We start from the raw sequence: 15,763 nt of genomic DNA on the forward strand, positions 1-15,763 counted from the left end.
TCCGTACTCAAGTGCACACATGCACAACGCATGATGCATATGCTAGAGGGCACATGCAAGTGCACACACACGCGCGCACGCGCGCGCGCGCGCGCACACACACACACACACACACACACACACACACACACACACCGGAGGAACTTAAGAAATGGGCAGCACGACGTAATTCCCACTTACCGGAAACTCTGCCTTTCCTCGTGACTGGTCACGATGGCTCCCGGTGGCACCTTGGATTCCCACCCACCCAGGGCATTGTGGGGAAAAGAACATGTATAAAAGACAGAGCACACGGGGGTGGGGGGATATAAGAAGACAGCTCTAGGATCATGAGTCTTTTAATATATTATTCTGAAAAGAAAGGAATTTAAAAAAAGTTCCTGACAGCTCTTTTTTTTTTTTAATTTAAATAAATACCCCGCTCCTCCCCCCACCCGCTTAAGTTCTCCCTCTTCCCCGAACATCCCACCCATCCCTGGCTAGACCCTTACCCCAGAACTAAATAAAATGCCTGTTTTACAGCAGACCACACTCACTACCAAATTCTGGGAAAACTATAAATACTGTCACTGTCTGGGCCTCTCTGCCTTCTGACTCTGCTCCGGAAGCAGCCACATCCCTCCCTCCCGTTGACTGGGCAAGGATGGCAGAGGCCTTTAGGCACTGGCCTTGGGGAGAGTGCAAATTTAGCCTTGGTTCTCCACCTCCTGCTCGGGAGTAGGTCAGAAGGGCCCAGAATTGCCCTCCAGACTAAAATAAATAGCAAAATAAATACCCTTCCCCACTCCCCTGGCTCTCAGTAAAAGAGCGAGTTTCCCTGTTAACTCCAGTCAGACTCCTATATGCCCCACCCCGCTTCTTTCAAACCCTTCCCTCCTTACCCCACAGAGATCTCCACCTTGGCCTTCACTTCAAGAGGAGTCTACACACTTAGACCCTTCCTTCCAACATCAAAAAAACCCTCCTCCTCCCCCAAATTGCTTGGGCTGCTGCTGGCACCCCAAGCCCCCATGATGGGCCTAGTAGGAACTTTTCCTACTTCCTCCATCTCTCAAGCCTCAAGGAGACCTAGGCAGGCCCCTCCCCTCCCAATCCAGGAGTCCCAGCCGACCCTGTATTCCTCAGATGGCAGTGTCCCAGAGGACCGTGTGCTGCCGCCGGCAGGGCGGGGTACCAGACTTGCGGGGTTCAGGGCCCCGCCGCCAGCTGGGGAGGATGGGCATGCTCTCTTGCTTGCAGAGTCCCCGGTCGGGACGGTGGCGTGCCTTGATCTCCTTGCACACGCAGCGTTTGCGCTCGATCACCTCTAGGAGTTTGCCGTCGCGCTCCCGAGCCGGCTGGGGCGGCAGGGGCAGGGGCAGCACAGGGTGGGTCTGTGGCAGGAACCCCAGAGAGAGAAAAATAAGTGGGACAGGGAGGGTCAAGGACCTTGTGACCAAACCAAGGACCTACCGCAGAAGCAAAACCTCTCCCAGGCTGTGGGTGTGATGGGGACAGATTTCTACCTTGGGCATTCTTTCTCCTGTAAGGCACTCTGTGTTAGATAGACTAGACTAACCCTGAGGAAGGAGCCCTTTAAAAAACCTTCCGGCCTGGCAGTGGTGGCTCATGCCTTTAATCCTAGCACTTGGGAGGCAGAGGCTGGTGGATTTCTGAGTTTGAGGCCAGCCTGGGTAGCCAGGACTACACAGAGAAACCCTGTCTTGAAAACATGAAAACACAAAAACAAAACAACAACAACAAAACAAAAACAAAAACAAAAAACAAAAAAACCCCGACTTCCAACAAAACAAAAAGACACCAATGTGGGCAGGCCCAGGAGCGGGAGGGAGACTGGGTGGGGGTGAAGAAATTAATCAAAATGAATATACGTATAAAATTATCAAGGAACGTTTTCCTCCATTTATTTGTGTAGGCGTCTGTGTGAGTTTGTGCTGTGTGTGTGGACTTAAGAGGCCAGAAGAGGACAATGGGTCCCCTGCAGCTGGAGTTACAGGCAGTTGTGAGCTGCCCAGTGTGGGTGCTGGGGACTGAACTCAGGTCTTCTGCAAGAGAACAGGCTTGTAACTGCTTGATCATCTCTCCAGCCCCCTTTCTCTCTTTTCAATGGGGAGGAGGACCTTGAACTCCCAGTTCCCTCCTTCCACCTCCCAAGCTGGGATCACAGGTATGGTGTCCTGATCTCTTTCTTAGCCTACTTACTAATTTGTTTTTCAGTTTGGTATTTTGAGACAGGGTTTCTTTCTCTTCTCTCTCTCTCTCTCTCTCTCTCTCTCTTTCTTTCTTTCTTTTTTTTAATGTAGCCCACTCCAGGCCTCTGACTCTGATGAATTCCTTTTTGTCTCAGTCTCCCAGACCATAGAATAACATGAGTGAGTGTGTCTGTCCTTTCTTCTCATATCCGAGCCTTCTTTTCTATCTGTTTCTCCAAAGACAAAACAAAGACCAGATCTCACCTGGCTCAGGGCATCCCTGGGCTGGCTGCAGGGCCGTGGGGTATGGAGTGCAGCCTGACGGACTCCAGAGGTGGACGCAGAACGGCCCAGGCGGTACCCTCCGGTGAAATCTAGGCCCAAAAAGCAGAGATGAGAAGAGAGACCCACTGATGTCCCTCAGCTCCCAGAGGAGGTTATAGGCCAAACCGTGCCCTGCCTCATCAAAGAAGGGAGAAGATGTTGATATAGTGTTAAGATTAAGGTCTCTAGGCTGGGCATTTAGCTCTGTGGTAGAGCACTCAATTGTGTAGAATCCCCCAGTGAGGGGGCTGAGGGTGTGGCTCAGTGGTAGAGCCCCTGCCTAGAATCCCCCAGTGAGGGGGCTGAGGGTGTGGCTCAGTGGTAGAGCCCCTGCCTAGAATCCCCCAGTGAGGGGCTGAGGCGTGGCTCAGTGGTAGAGCCCCTGCCTAGAATCCCCCAGTGAGGGGCTGGGGGCGTGGCTCAGTGGTAGAGCTCCTGCCTAGAATCCCCCAGTGAGGGGCTGGGGGCGTGGCTCAGTGGTAGAGCCCCTGCCTAGAATCCCCCAGGGAGGGGCTGGGGGCGTGGCTCAGTGGTAGAGACCCTGCCTAGAATCCCCCAGGGAAGGGCAGGGGGCGTGGCTCAGTGGTAGAGCCCCTGCCTAGAATCCCCCAGGGAGGGGCTGGAGGTGTGGCTCAGTGGGAGAGCCCCTGCCTAGAATCCCCCAGGGAGGGGCAGGAGTGTAGCTCAGTGGTAGAGCCCCTGCCTAGAATCCCCCAGTGAGGGGCTGGGGGTGTGGCTCAGTGGCAGAGCCCCTGCCTAGAATCCCCCAGTGAGGGGCTGGGGGCGTGGCTCAGTGGTAGAGCACCTGCCTAGAATCCCCCAGGGAGGGGCTGGGGGCGTGGCTCAGTGGTAGAGCCCCTGCCTTGCCTGTGGGAACTTCTGGGTTTCATTCAAAGTACAAGAAATATTTTTCAAAGGTAGACATGGAGTTGATAGGGTGTCAGGCAGGGTAGACCAAGGTGGACCCTGGCAGATTCCTAATCCACACATCTCTGTATATAGAGTATGAGGGTAAGGTGTCACCTCCATTCCGGTGGCAGGCCGGGAAAGTCTGGCAAGGGACAGGCAGCGCTGTGCGGCTCCCTCCTCGATCATGGTGGATCCTGGCCAGCAGACCCTCTGCCCCCTGGCTCCTCACAGGAATCCCTGATGGCACAGGGCCCCTGTCCTCATGTTCGACTTTGCCTGGACCTTCTGTACTGCCATTCCAGGCTCGGGCACCATCCTCTTCTGCTGGGACAACAACAATAAAAGCTCAGTGTCTGCAGGCAGGAGGGGCCTCCCTATCCTCAGCAAGCACACAATGTCACACGGGTGGCCTTTCTGCAAATTACAGAGAGATGGGAAAGGCTCTGCCTCTCACTCCTCCAAAACACACACACAGGCACACGCATGCGCGCGCATGCACGTGAGACCCAGCCCTGCCACCTTCTACCCATTGTTACTATCCCTGGGGCTCATATATATGTGCTCATTTATATACTCTGTTCAGAAAAGCCTTTTGGGGCTTTCTCTGTACCAGCTTTAGCTTTGAAACCCCTCTAGAACCACATAGGGTTAGAATGAACATCCTGGAAACCAGGGGTGCTGACTCCCAATAGGAGAGAATCCCAAATTCAGACCCCAGAAAGACAGTGGGGGAGCCATTGAGGGTATGGAGTTGGGGGAAGGGCTGTATGTGAACTAAGCCCATCTCTGAGAGCAGACCTGGCAGAGCATTGCGTTGCCTGGCAACCGTAGGGGCCTCCCTCTCCTCTCACTCCTGTCTGGATGGGTTGCCATGGTAATGGCTGGGAGGCAGCTGTGTTTAGCTCCTAGTGTGCACACACTCACAAACACACACCCTTGCAGCCCAAGGAAGGGAGGGGCAGAGGGTGGAGCAGGATGAGTCTGAATTCTACCTCAGCCTCTATCCCAGCCCTTCCTACCTTTTCCTGAACACATTCAGAGACACCTCCCTGCTCCATCCGTCTCGTCTGGTCCCCATCCCCATCTTTCTGGTCTAGAAAACTTTCCAGCACAGGACAATAGGCCTGTAGATTCTAAATACCGCCCCCCCCCAATATTTACCTCAACCATTACTTGCCAAACCATTAGCAGTATCCCACACCCACTCTCCACCCCTCACTCACTGTCCACTTCCTTTGCCTTCCGTCCTCCATACAGGACCTTCCTCTGCAGAGCCCAGCCTGCCCCAAACGTGGCACCCATCTCTTCTTCCTCTTCTGGTGTCCCCGCACTGGCAATGACATGGGCACAGGAGATGCTGGCAAAGGCACCCCCATCAGTCCCTTGCTCTTGCAGCTGGATCTTGACCATGGGGGATGGTGCCCCCATTCCACAGCCCTTATTCAGCACCCCCCCAGCCTTGAGGCTGTCATAGGCAGGGGGTCTCTTGAGCCCAGCTGCTGTGGCTGGGTAGGTCCAGAGGGGAGTCAGGGAACCTCCAGTTGGATCCGGAAGGCTGTGGGGGGAGGCCAGGCAGCTGCGGTGGTGGAGGACCCCAGCTGCTGAACCCATAGCCCCGCTATGGGGGCTGGATTTCCCTGGGACGGGGGGCCTCGAACTGGCACACAGCATTCCGTGAAGAACTGAAATCTCCTCTGTCTTTGGCTCTCCAACACCCAGGGGTGGACCAGCTGGCAGGACCGAGTGTGTGGTCACTTTTACAGCTGAATACACCATAGTGTACGACACGGCCTTGTCCTTGGGAGGGCCGGGGAGCAAGGCAGCTGGGGCGGGGTGGGCTGCCGGTACCCCTGCCGCCTTGGGGCAGATCATGCTGTGAGAGTTCGGGAGTTCCCGCTCTCCCCTGGTCTGGCCAGAGCCCTGGGGTGGCAACGGTGTCGAGTGGCTCCGGGCTCGGCCTGATGGTCCCAGCAATAGCAGGTTGGCAGCAGGAGGCGGAGGCGGTAGGGGAGGCGTCTCCCGCTCTCGTGCAGGCACTTGGGGAGCTGGGGTGGAACCAGCTGGCTCCTTGGAGTGGCAGAGGACCGGTAGCCTTGAGACCCCATCGCCAGGGGCTCGTGAAGCAGACTTGGCTTGAGGGAAGGCCAGAAGTGGAGGCCGGTGCTGAAGGAGGTTAGGAAAGGGTGGGGGTATTTCACAAGGAGTGGTCTTGGTGGGTGTCCCATCCCTCCGGCTTGGGAGGGCTGAAGCTGGACGGCGATGGGGGTGGGGGTGAGGCTGGAGGATATGAGGCTGTTGTGGAGGGGAGGGTGCCATCAATGGAGGAGGCCCGTTGGCCCTGCCATCTCCTGCCTCTTCAGGCAAGGGGTACTTCATCTCTTCATAGATAGCCTCACTGTCTTCAGAGTCCGAATCGGCAGCAGCTGGAGGGGTCGGGCCTCCACTTCCAAGAGGAGGTCCCGCCAGGCCTCCTCCGCTTCGTCCTCCTCCTCGAAAGACATCCCCTACCATCTCAATGTACACTGGCTCTTCTTCCTGGGTCCCTGCATCCAGGTCTCCAGTTATTCGAGAAGCCCTACTGAGGCGTTGCAGGGGCAGGTTCGCCCCTCGAGGAGATGGGGCTGGGGCACAAGACTCATCGAAGGACACAGACAGCTGGGTATTGGGGCTTCGCCTGGGTTTCTGTGGGGGAACCTTCCGGCTGGACTCACGGCATTCGGGAGTTGGCTTCTGGGAGCCTAAGTAGAGTGGGAAAAAGAAAAAGAAATGGAGCTTATACAATAGAGCACCTAACAAGTCAGGTAAGGGCTCTACCACTGAGCCACGCCCCCAGTTCCTCACTGGGGGATTCTAGGCAGGGGCTCTACCACTGAGCCACACCTCCAGCCCCTCACTGGGGGATTCTAGGCAGGGGCTCTACCACTGAGCCACGCCCCTAGCCCCTCCCTGGGGGATTCTAGGCAGGGGCTCTACCACTGAGCCACACCTCCAGCCCCTCACTGGGGGATTCTAGGCAGGGGCTCTACCACTGAGCCACGCCCCTAGCCCCTCCCTGGGGGATTCTAGGCAGGGGCTCTACCACTGAGCCACGCCCCTAGCCCCTCACTGGGGGATTCAAGGCAAGTGTTCTCTACCTTTGAAATACATCCCCACAAGTGGCATGGTGGCACACGCCTTTAATCCCAGCACTCTGGAGGCAGAGGCAGGTGGATTTCTGAGTTCGAGGCTAGCGTGGTCTACAGTGTGAGTTCCAGGACAGCCAGGACTATACAGAGAAACCCTGTCTCAAAAACAAACAAACAAACAAACAAACAATTTAGAAATACATCCCCAGCTTTTTCCCCCTGATATATATATATATATATATATATATATATATATATATATATATATATATTTTTTTTTTTCCTTTCAAGACAGGGCTTCTAAGTTGCCTAGGGTGTCCTATAACTGATTTGATAGTAAAGGGGAAAGATTCCTTTCTGATGTCTTGACCCAACTTCAAGGACATATTTGACTGTTGTTCATCCTTTCCACAACCTTCCCAGTCTTTCTCTCTTTCCTCCTTCTTTCCTTCCTTCCTTCCTTCCTTCCTTCCTTCCTTCCTTCCTTCCTTCCTTCCTTCCTTCCTTCCTTCCTGTTTTGTTTGCTTGAGACAGGGTCTCACTATACAGCCTTGGCTACCCTAGAATTCCACACGTGGTTCAGGCTGGCCTTGAATTCACAGAGATCCTTCCCGTTTCTATCCCCAGAGCATTGGGATTAAAGTTGTGCACCACCACGGCCCAGGTTTTGTTGGTTTGTTTTCCGTTTTTGTTTTGTTCTTCTTATTGTTGCTTTTGTTTTTAATTTAGCGTCTTTTTTTTTTTTTTTTTTTTTTGAGACTAGGACTCACCACATACCAGAAACTATAATCTTACGATTTCTACCTCAGCCTCCTACCAGCTCCAGAACCCGCACTTCCTTCTCCTCACCTTTGGGTCCTTTCTTACCAGCTGTTTTTTCAGGGAGTGTCTCCTGCCCTTGAATGGTTCATCTGAGGTCCATCTAAAAGAAACCCCCTATTCCTTTTCAGAATGGAACCTTCCACTTCCTTGGCTCTTCCCTGAATGAACCCTCCCAGAGGCCCCCCCTGGCCTGGAATGGATCTTGCCGCTGCCAGCTTCCTCTGAAGAGGGATGGGGAGCAGGGTGGATGTCTCACCTGCTTTCTTACTTGGAGGTGTCTCTGCCCCTGGTCCTGCCATGCTGAGCTTGGTGCTGGGGTGTCTCCGGGGCTTAGCTGGGGGTCTCCGGGTGCTGCTGTCCTCCGTGAGCCCTCCCCCAGGCCCACCACCTACACTGTCCATGCTGCCCACCGAGTGGCAGGAGAGAGAGCGTGGGGCCATGGTGCTGCGGCAGGGGTGAGGGGTGTGTTCCTGGGACGCGGGCATCGTCATGAAACCCATCCTGAGGGATCGTCGAAGCGAGGCAATGTCTCGCACTCGAACCCCAGGCCCTGGGACAGCCCCAGGCCCCACCGGGCCTGTGGGAGCTGCTTCCTTACTGGAGCTAGGGAGAGAAGACAGGATGGGGCAGAAGTTAGAAGGCAAGCCTCTACCTTGTTGTCTTCCATCTCAGGAGGAGATAGCATTTTCAAGGGCAGGACAACTGTGCTTCCCCCAGTGAGGAGGAGAATAGGAGTCTAGGTTAGGGATATCTGAAGGGCTAAGGTAAAAATGTTTGCAGGCAGATTTTTTGGATTTAAGAAAAGCAAGGCAATGGGTAGGGGTGAAGGACAGCATATGATATCAGAAATGAAAGAAATGCTGTGTATATATATACATATATGTGTGTGTGTGTGTGTGTCAGTATCTCTGGTGCCGACTGACCACCTAACTAGTACACAGCCCGTTATGTGCAAAAAAAAAAAAAAATGCAATCTAGGCAACAGCCACCCGACAGACAAGCAGACACACCTGCCCCTGTGGCTCCTTGCCTGTGCTGGCCTCTGGCCTTTCTGTATGTCCAGCTACTGTGTACTATGTATGGCCTCTGTCACATCACAGGCCTCTTCTCCCAGAGGCAGGGTGTGATGCCTGAATCATCAGAGCCTCTCTCGCTTTCTCTCTCTCTCTCTCTCTCTCTCTCTCTCTCTCTCTCTCTCTCTCTCTCTCTCTCTCTGCTGCCCTCTCTCTGTCAGCCTCCTCACCTCACTTGTATTCCCTTTCTCTGTCCCCGAGTTCTCCTCTGGGTGACTGAAGGGGGTGGCTGGCAGGGAAGCTGGGAGACGCCGCTGTGGGGTGGGCTCTCATTAAGGCCCTGTCTACTAACCCTTTATTAGGGAGAGCTCGCTGTAGTGATCACTCTGATTAATCTAATTAACGGCAAGAATGAAACTCCACAGTTGTGAGGAGGGATGAAGAGGGCTGGGAGGTGCTTCTGACTCAGGCTCCAAGACGCTGTGTAGTCAAAAGGGAAAGGGAGAGAAGCCAGAGGAAGCAGCCTGGGTTCCTCAGAGGTCAGGAGAAAGGGCTGGTGGAGATGCAAGAATGAGGGTGGGCACGGGGTCTCCACCTGACTCTTCTGCAGTACTTAGCCTATAAATCCCTATACACACACACACACACACACACACACACACACACACACACACACACACACACACCTGTCATTTAGTCATACCCTCCTTCCAACAGGACACTGACTGGTAGGGGATTACATGAGTGCTCTTTGAGGTCCCTAAAATGACCCTCTCTCTGGACCCCATGAGGATGGTAGGGCCTGCCTGCCCTTTCCAAGGTCAGGTGACAAGGAAAAGCCAGCAGCCAGTCTCAAAATAACAGAAAAAAGAAAGTCAGGAAGGAGGGACTTAGGCCCTTAGGCATGGGGGCAAGCCACTAAGGTTCTTTAAGCTGGAAGTCGTTCCCCTCGCTATATCCTCTCCCAAGTAGCCAGGAACAGGGCTGGGACCAAGCAAGTGCATGTGCAGCCCATTCTATGCTGAATAGAAAATCTGGGAAAAAAAAAACCTCTCTTTGATGACAAAGCTGGTGGGCCCCGAGAAGGGCTGTGGCTAAGAAAAAGGGGCAGGTCTGGTGCAACAGGCAGTGGGTGGGACAGTTGAGGGCCCAGCCTTACCTCCGTTTGGCCTCCTCTTCTTTGTGCTGTCTCCACTCCAGCTTGGTTTTTCGGTAGAGAAGGTTCATGTCGTGGGGCAAGAGGTGGGGGCTGAGGGGCCCTGCTTAATGCCACCAGGCCCGGGGGGCGGCCCTCCCTGGGTCCCGGATCCACTTGATAAAGGGAACAGGTGGAGAGAAAAAAAGAAGATATGGTTGGGGAGGGGGGAATGAAAGAGAAAAAGGAGCAGAGACGTGATTTGGGTCTTCAGGAAAGGAAAACACAGGCACAGAATATCCCGTACAGTTTAGGGGACCCCTCCCAGACAGACAGCCATAGAAGTGTGTGTGTCCAGAATCACACACCCTGACAAAGGTGTTTGGAGCCACAGACACTGAGCGATCAGGTTGGCACAGATTCCCATTCTGTGTAAATATATCCCGAACCACCACAGACAGACAGACCTCACAATCATACAGCAAGTCTGTAGGGACACAGCATATTTAGACACACCACAGGCCACAGACATATCTACAAATAGGGATAGACATAAAGGGGCACAGGTAAACACAAACCCAGGAACAACACACACACAGACATAAACACCCACAGACACACCCACTGATAGATACACACAGACCTCTAGCACACAAATCTGCTATGGAATTGGCCACACCTACAGACAAGTTGTGCTCAGGGCCTACATTGCACCCAGCTTGGGGAGGGGGGGCAGTTAGGCTTCCTACCCTCTTTTGGGCCCTGAGGCTTAGTGGGGGGTTCATCAGGGCAGGGTGGGGATGCTGAAGGAAGGATGGTGATACTGAGATGAGCAACTGAAATCCCACCCATCCATCTACCTTCACTCTCCGGAGTCCCCGCTTTTCCAATCCTGGGCCTGGACCTCCGTCCACCTCTATTCCAGCTCCCTGGTCCCTCAGCAATGGTTTCTGCCTCCCTCCTCTTGCTGATAGCCCAAATCAATCTACCTTCTGTCTGCTCCAGGATTTGGGAGAACCCCCGGCTCCCCCCTAGTAGTCCCGCCCTTGAATCCCACCCTGGCGGGGGCGGGGGTCTCCAGTCTGGCCCCATAGCAACCTTCTGGGCTTCGGCCTCCATACCTGCGCTTTGCGTCCCTTCCCCCAAACACACTCTCTCCCTTTCGCCTTCAGCTTCACGTCTCCTCCCTGGAGCCCCTCCTCACAGCCGTCCTCCTCCTTCCCCAGTTTGTTCCAAACCTGGCCTGCTTCACCCCCCCCCCCCTTTTCCATCCAAGGGCCCCAGGTTCCCGGGGCACCCCCTCCTCTTCCCCTTGTCCTGCTACCCTGGGTGTCTCCGCCTCTCGCCCCGCCAATTCCTCCCTACCCGTAGTCCCCCCATCACCACCTCCCCGCATGAAGCCTCCCCAGTTTCTACATCACCGTACCTGGCCTGCCGGGCGCCGGCCCCCCCATGCCGGGCTCCGCCCGGAGCAGGAGGAGGGAGGAGGAGAGACAGAGAGAGACCGGGGGTGCCGAACTGGGCCCTGCCGCAGAGACAGCCCCGCCTCCGGGTCCGCCCCCAGACCCGCCCCCGGCCCCAAACCCACCCTTCCACACCCTCCAAGGGCAGAGCGGGAACGGCGGTGCGGCGCTGCACCAGGAGGTTGGGGTGGAGGGTGCAAGGACTGCGGAGCGTACAGGGGATCACGAGAGGATGGTCTTGGGGTGTGGGAGTTCCGCTCCGCAGCTTTCGGGCGTCTGGTCCTCGCCGACCCGCGCCCCCTACTCAGCCTTGTTGTGCTGGGTTGGGTCTCCCAAACCCTAAGCAAAGCGGAGCGGAGCGGGGTGCTCAGCGGCGCCCCCCAGCGGAAGCCTGGAGGTCGCACCCATCCGCGAACCCCGTGCGCCTTAGTGCTCCCGGGTGGGAGGCTGCGGCTGCGGCCCCTGGGTGCTACCAAGCGGTGAGGCGGGCTGAGGGACTCCGAGTCGCCTACCCGGAGACCAGCACATCTGCTCAGCAGGGGGCGTGCTCCCTTGGCCTAGTCCCCGCCGTGCCCCCACCCTGCCACCCCGCCCTAGGTGCGGGGAGGGCACGAGAATTGGCTGGCGGTGCTGGGCCTCCTCCCCTTGCAGCCTCCCAGGCGCCCGGACCTTGTTCCACCGTGTGGGGCTCAAAGTCTTCCGCGCGTCCGCCCCCGCGGTCCAAGTCATTTCTTACTAACCTTTGACTCCGTGGGCGTCGCCCGCCAGGATCTGAGCGCACCAGGTTGGCCCGTGCGGGAGACCACCAGGGGCACCACCTGGGAGTGGTTAGGGATGTGACCTCACCCCTCCCCTCTTTTGACCTTTTCTCATCAGAGCTCTGACAAATTCCTTACGTGGATAGCTTTGTGGTTGGGTAAATTAGCATCGAGAAGACCTCTGCTGTATCCGCCAAGGACTGGGAGGGGAAAAAAAGGGATCCCCTGCAAAATATGCACATCCTAATACCTGGTACCTGTGGACGCTTTTCAATGCGGCAAAATCTATGCAGGTGTGCTGTGTGGCCCCAAGCAAATCTCACGGCTTGTCTGAGCCATGTCTCATTTCATACTTGCCTCGATTAACCTTACTGGAGGCTTGACACGCTGCGGCACACACCTGTGATCCCAGCATTCCTCAGGTAGAATCAAGAGGCGCTTCAGTTCAAGGTCATCCTCTGCTACACAAGTTCAAAGCCGATATGGCCTACATGCGACTATAAATAAAGACCTTAGGAAGGAAGAGGGTTGTAAGCACTTTGTAAATCAGCAGCCTATATAGGGATCCAGTTTGGAGGAGTAAGGGCATGTAGGAAGCTTGTTTCCTGGACTGCAGCTACTACAGCCATTTTTACTATGGCGAAAACATGACAGACAAGACGAGCAAGAGTGTGGCTCTTTTAAATTTTTCAGACAAGGTTTCTCTGTGTAGCACAGGCTGTCCTAGAACACATTCTGAAGACTAGGCTAGCCTACAACTCAGAGATCCTCCTGTCTCTGCCATCGGAGTACTGGGATTAAAAATGTGTGTCAGAGCCGGGCGTGGTGGCGCACGCCTTTAATCCCAGCACTCAGGAGGCAGAGGCAGGCGGATTTCCGAGTTCGAGGCCAGCCTGGTCTACAAAGTGAGTTCCAGGACAGCCAGGGCTACACAGAGAAACCCTGTCTCGAAAAACCAAAAAAAAAAAAAAAATGTGTGTCAGTCGGACATGGTGGGGCACGCCTTTAATCCCAGCACTCCGAAGGCAGAGGCAGGCAGATTTCTGAGTTCGAGGCCAGCCTGGTCTACAGAGTGAGTTCCAGGACAGCCAGGGCTGCACAGAGAAACCCTGTCTCGAAAAAAAAAAAAAGAGAGATGTGTGTCATCCATCTACATCTGTCTCTCTGTCTGTCTCTGTCTCTCTGTCTGTCTCAACATTTACCTAACCTTAGAATGTGGTCCGAGGGACTAGGGAGCTGCTCGGCAACACATACTACTTTTGTGGAAGACTACAGTTCAACTCCCAGTGCCCACACTGAGTGGCTCACAACTCCCTGTAATTCCAGCTTCAGAGGATTAGATGCCTGGCCTCCTCAGGCACCTGTACCAAATGGGCACATTCCTACACACAGACACACATACATACACATAATAAAAACAAGCCGTAAGACAGGCATGATGGGGCATCCTTTAATCAGCACTTGGGAGGCAGAGGCAGGCAGGTCTCTGAGTTCAAGGCCAGTCTGGCCTGCAGCTCAGCAGGAAAGCATTTAGCTAACATGCCTGGGTTCACTCACTAGCACCAACACTGCCACAATAATAGAGGTGATGAGAACTTTCCATGAGTTTCAGGTATGGTGGCTATGTTTGTAGTTCTTGGACTCAGATGTAGTAGAAGGATTAGGAGTTTACTTGGCTACCAGCTTGGGCTACTAAAACCTTATCTTAAAAAACTTATGTGAAAGCCGGGTATGGTGGCGCACGCCTTTAATCCCAGCACTTGGGAGGCAGAGGCAGGTGGATTTCTGAGTTCGAGGCCAGCCTGGTCTACAGAGTGAGTTCCAGGACAGCCAGGGCTACACAGAGAAACCCTGTCTGGAAAAGCAAACAAAAACAAAAACAAACCAAGCCACAAAAACAAAAACAAACAAACCTATGTGAAGCAAAGCAAGGAGTCTAGGTGTTCCCATAGAATCCTGAGTTCTGCCTTAGAAAAATAATGGAATGCCCCTGAGCCTCAGTTTCCCTCATCGAATATCTGCATCCATGCCATCGTTCTTCCCTATGGGATAAGGTGAAGGCTTAAATTTTTATTTTATTTTAATTTAAATTTTTTTTGAAGAATCTTAAGTAGCCCAGGCTAGCCTCTTATTCACTATGTCCCAAGACTAACCCTTCAGGTAGTTTGCTGATGCTAGAGATGGGATCCAGGGCTTTATATATGAGGCAAGCACTCTATTAAACTATATTCCCAGCCCAACCAAGGGTTCTTTCTTCCTTTTTTCCCCCCTCCTGTCTGTCTGTCTGTTGCTGTTGAAACAGGAACTCATGTAGCTGAGGCTGGCCTTGAACTCTTCAGCCTCCTGCTTCTATGCCACCTCCCCTGATCTGGGATTATAGGCATGTACATGCACTGCCACAGCCAGCTAGGATTTTAAAAATATACCTAAGAACAGTTCTGTTTGAGGAAAATTAATTAGAACCTATCTCCTTCCAAACCCATGAGTGACACCAGATGCTGCCTTTAGATCCTGCTTTGGCTGAAAGATTCTTGCCCAGAATGCTAGTTATGGGTGCCAAGAAAGAAAGATGGCAGTTGGGAGTTTGCTTTTTTTCTTGCCAGTTGCAGAACAGACCCTTTATGTGTGTGCAGATTCTCCTTCATAGCGATGGAGGGATAATATGGGGCAGGTGGGAGAGGGCTGGAGCTGGGAAAGAGCTGGTCTGTAGCCAGCTGGGATTGGTTCTTAGGTATACCTACGGGGTAGTTGTGTGGACATGGGTGTGTGTCCAGCCACTTGGGGAAGCAGAGGTGACAACTTCATCTTCCCATCTCCCTAAGTGTTTATATGAGGGACGGATACAGACAAAGAAGAGAAGGTAGCAATGCCTGTTCTGGGCTGAGCAGGTAAAAGTTCTTGCTACTCAAGCATGAGGATCTGAGTTCAAATCTTCAGCAGCCACATGAGAAGCCAGGCATAACCATGTGTGCCTATAACCTCAGTGTTGTGGAGAATAGACATAGAATTATTGGGGCTTGCTGGATGCCTACCAAGCTATGCATTCAATGAGACACCCTGAGTAGGACACCCAGTGTGGTCCTGTGGCTAACACACACACACACAAGTGTGTGCAACTGCTCATTCATGTGCACACATGCCACCCACATGTCTATCCTACCACCAACAGCCTTCTTGGATAGTTTGCTTTCTCCAATTTTCCCTTTTAAGAGAGGGAAACACCGTATCAGAGATTTGATTTCAAATATTCGAGCAGGAGCAGGATAGACAGGATGGCTCAGTGGGTAAAGGGCCTTACCACCAAACCGGATGGTTGGCACCATTCCATCCTTGGACCCACATAGTGGAAGAGAAAACTGACTCCTTCAAGTTGACCTCCAGATCTGCACATACATACACACACAGTTTAAAAAAAAAAATTCAAATATTGCAGCAAAATCCGAGAAAAGATATTGGAGGGATAAAACACGTTTGGGTACAGCTGATACTTGCTACAAGTCCATGATGGCGTGTGTGGGTGTGTGGGCGTTCATTCTCCTAGTTCCTCTACTTTAGGGCATGTTTGAAAATTTTCATAGCCGCTCGCTTTTGAAAACAGAGGGGGAAAGGAGTTTCTCGTGAATTTACGGTGAAAACCAGAGACGCTGTGACAAATCACAGCCAGTGGGTCACGTTGACTAGGTATTTATGGACAGTCAGGTACCCAGAACATGTCTGGCACGTTCCTTGAGGCTCTTTTGGAGAACCTGCAGCCCAATGGCAGGCAGCAAAAGCCTACAAGTAAGGGAATCCCTGGCCTCCCGCAGGCTCCTCCTCTTTTTCTCCGCCCTCATGCCCCTCCCTCCGAGGAAGAGTTGCCTGGAACCTGGCAGGTGTAGGGTTAAAGCAGCCAGTTTGGGGCCGCAGCGGCAGAAGCAGCAGCAGCAACAGCAGCTACAGCAGCAACTGTAGGCTGCGGCTGCGGCTGCGGCTGCGGCTGCGGCTGTGGCAGGCCTGGCTCCGGGCCAGCTGGCAGGGAGCCT

At 53.8% G+C, this 15,763-nt stretch overlaps 1 protein-coding gene across 3 annotated transcripts; it reads right to left on the bottom strand.

Moving 5' to 3' along the window:
• Positions 1-490: 490 nt before the first annotated feature.
• On the bottom strand, positions 491-11,037 carry Nyap1 (neuronal tyrosine phosphorylated phosphoinositide-3-kinase adaptor 1). Of its 3 annotated transcripts, none has more exons than XM_021163567.3 (7): positions 10,947-11,037; positions 9,545-9,696; positions 7,629-7,975; positions 4,649-6,163; positions 3,540-3,746; positions 2,457-2,566; positions 491-1,373 (listed from the first exon to the last, which is right to left on the bottom strand). In XM_021163567.3, exons 2-7 carry the CDS (start codon positions 9,610-9,612, stop codon positions 1,122-1,124), a joined length of 2,499 nt encoding a protein of 832 aa, XP_021019226.1. In that variant the 5' UTR covers positions 9,613-9,696; positions 10,947-11,037; the 3' UTR covers positions 491-1,121. The 3 variants fall into 3 exon arrangements, with proteins under 3 accessions (XP_021019226.1, XP_029332830.1, XP_085693481.1); XM_029476970.2 differs by lacking the exon at positions 10,947-11,037 and adding an exon at positions 10,381-10,538; XM_085837355.1 differs by lacking the exons at positions 7,629-7,975; positions 9,545-9,696; positions 10,947-11,037 and adding an exon at positions 6,560-6,653.
• Positions 11,038-15,763: the final 4,726 nt, after the last annotated feature.

Source organism: Mus caroli, unplaced genomic scaffold (genome assembly GCF_978045245.1).
Source record: "Mus caroli unplaced genomic scaffold, Mus_caroli_1 scaffold_4, whole genome shotgun sequence".
In the NCBI taxonomy this organism is placed as follows: domain Eukaryota; kingdom Metazoa; phylum Chordata; class Mammalia; order Rodentia; family Muridae; genus Mus; species Mus caroli.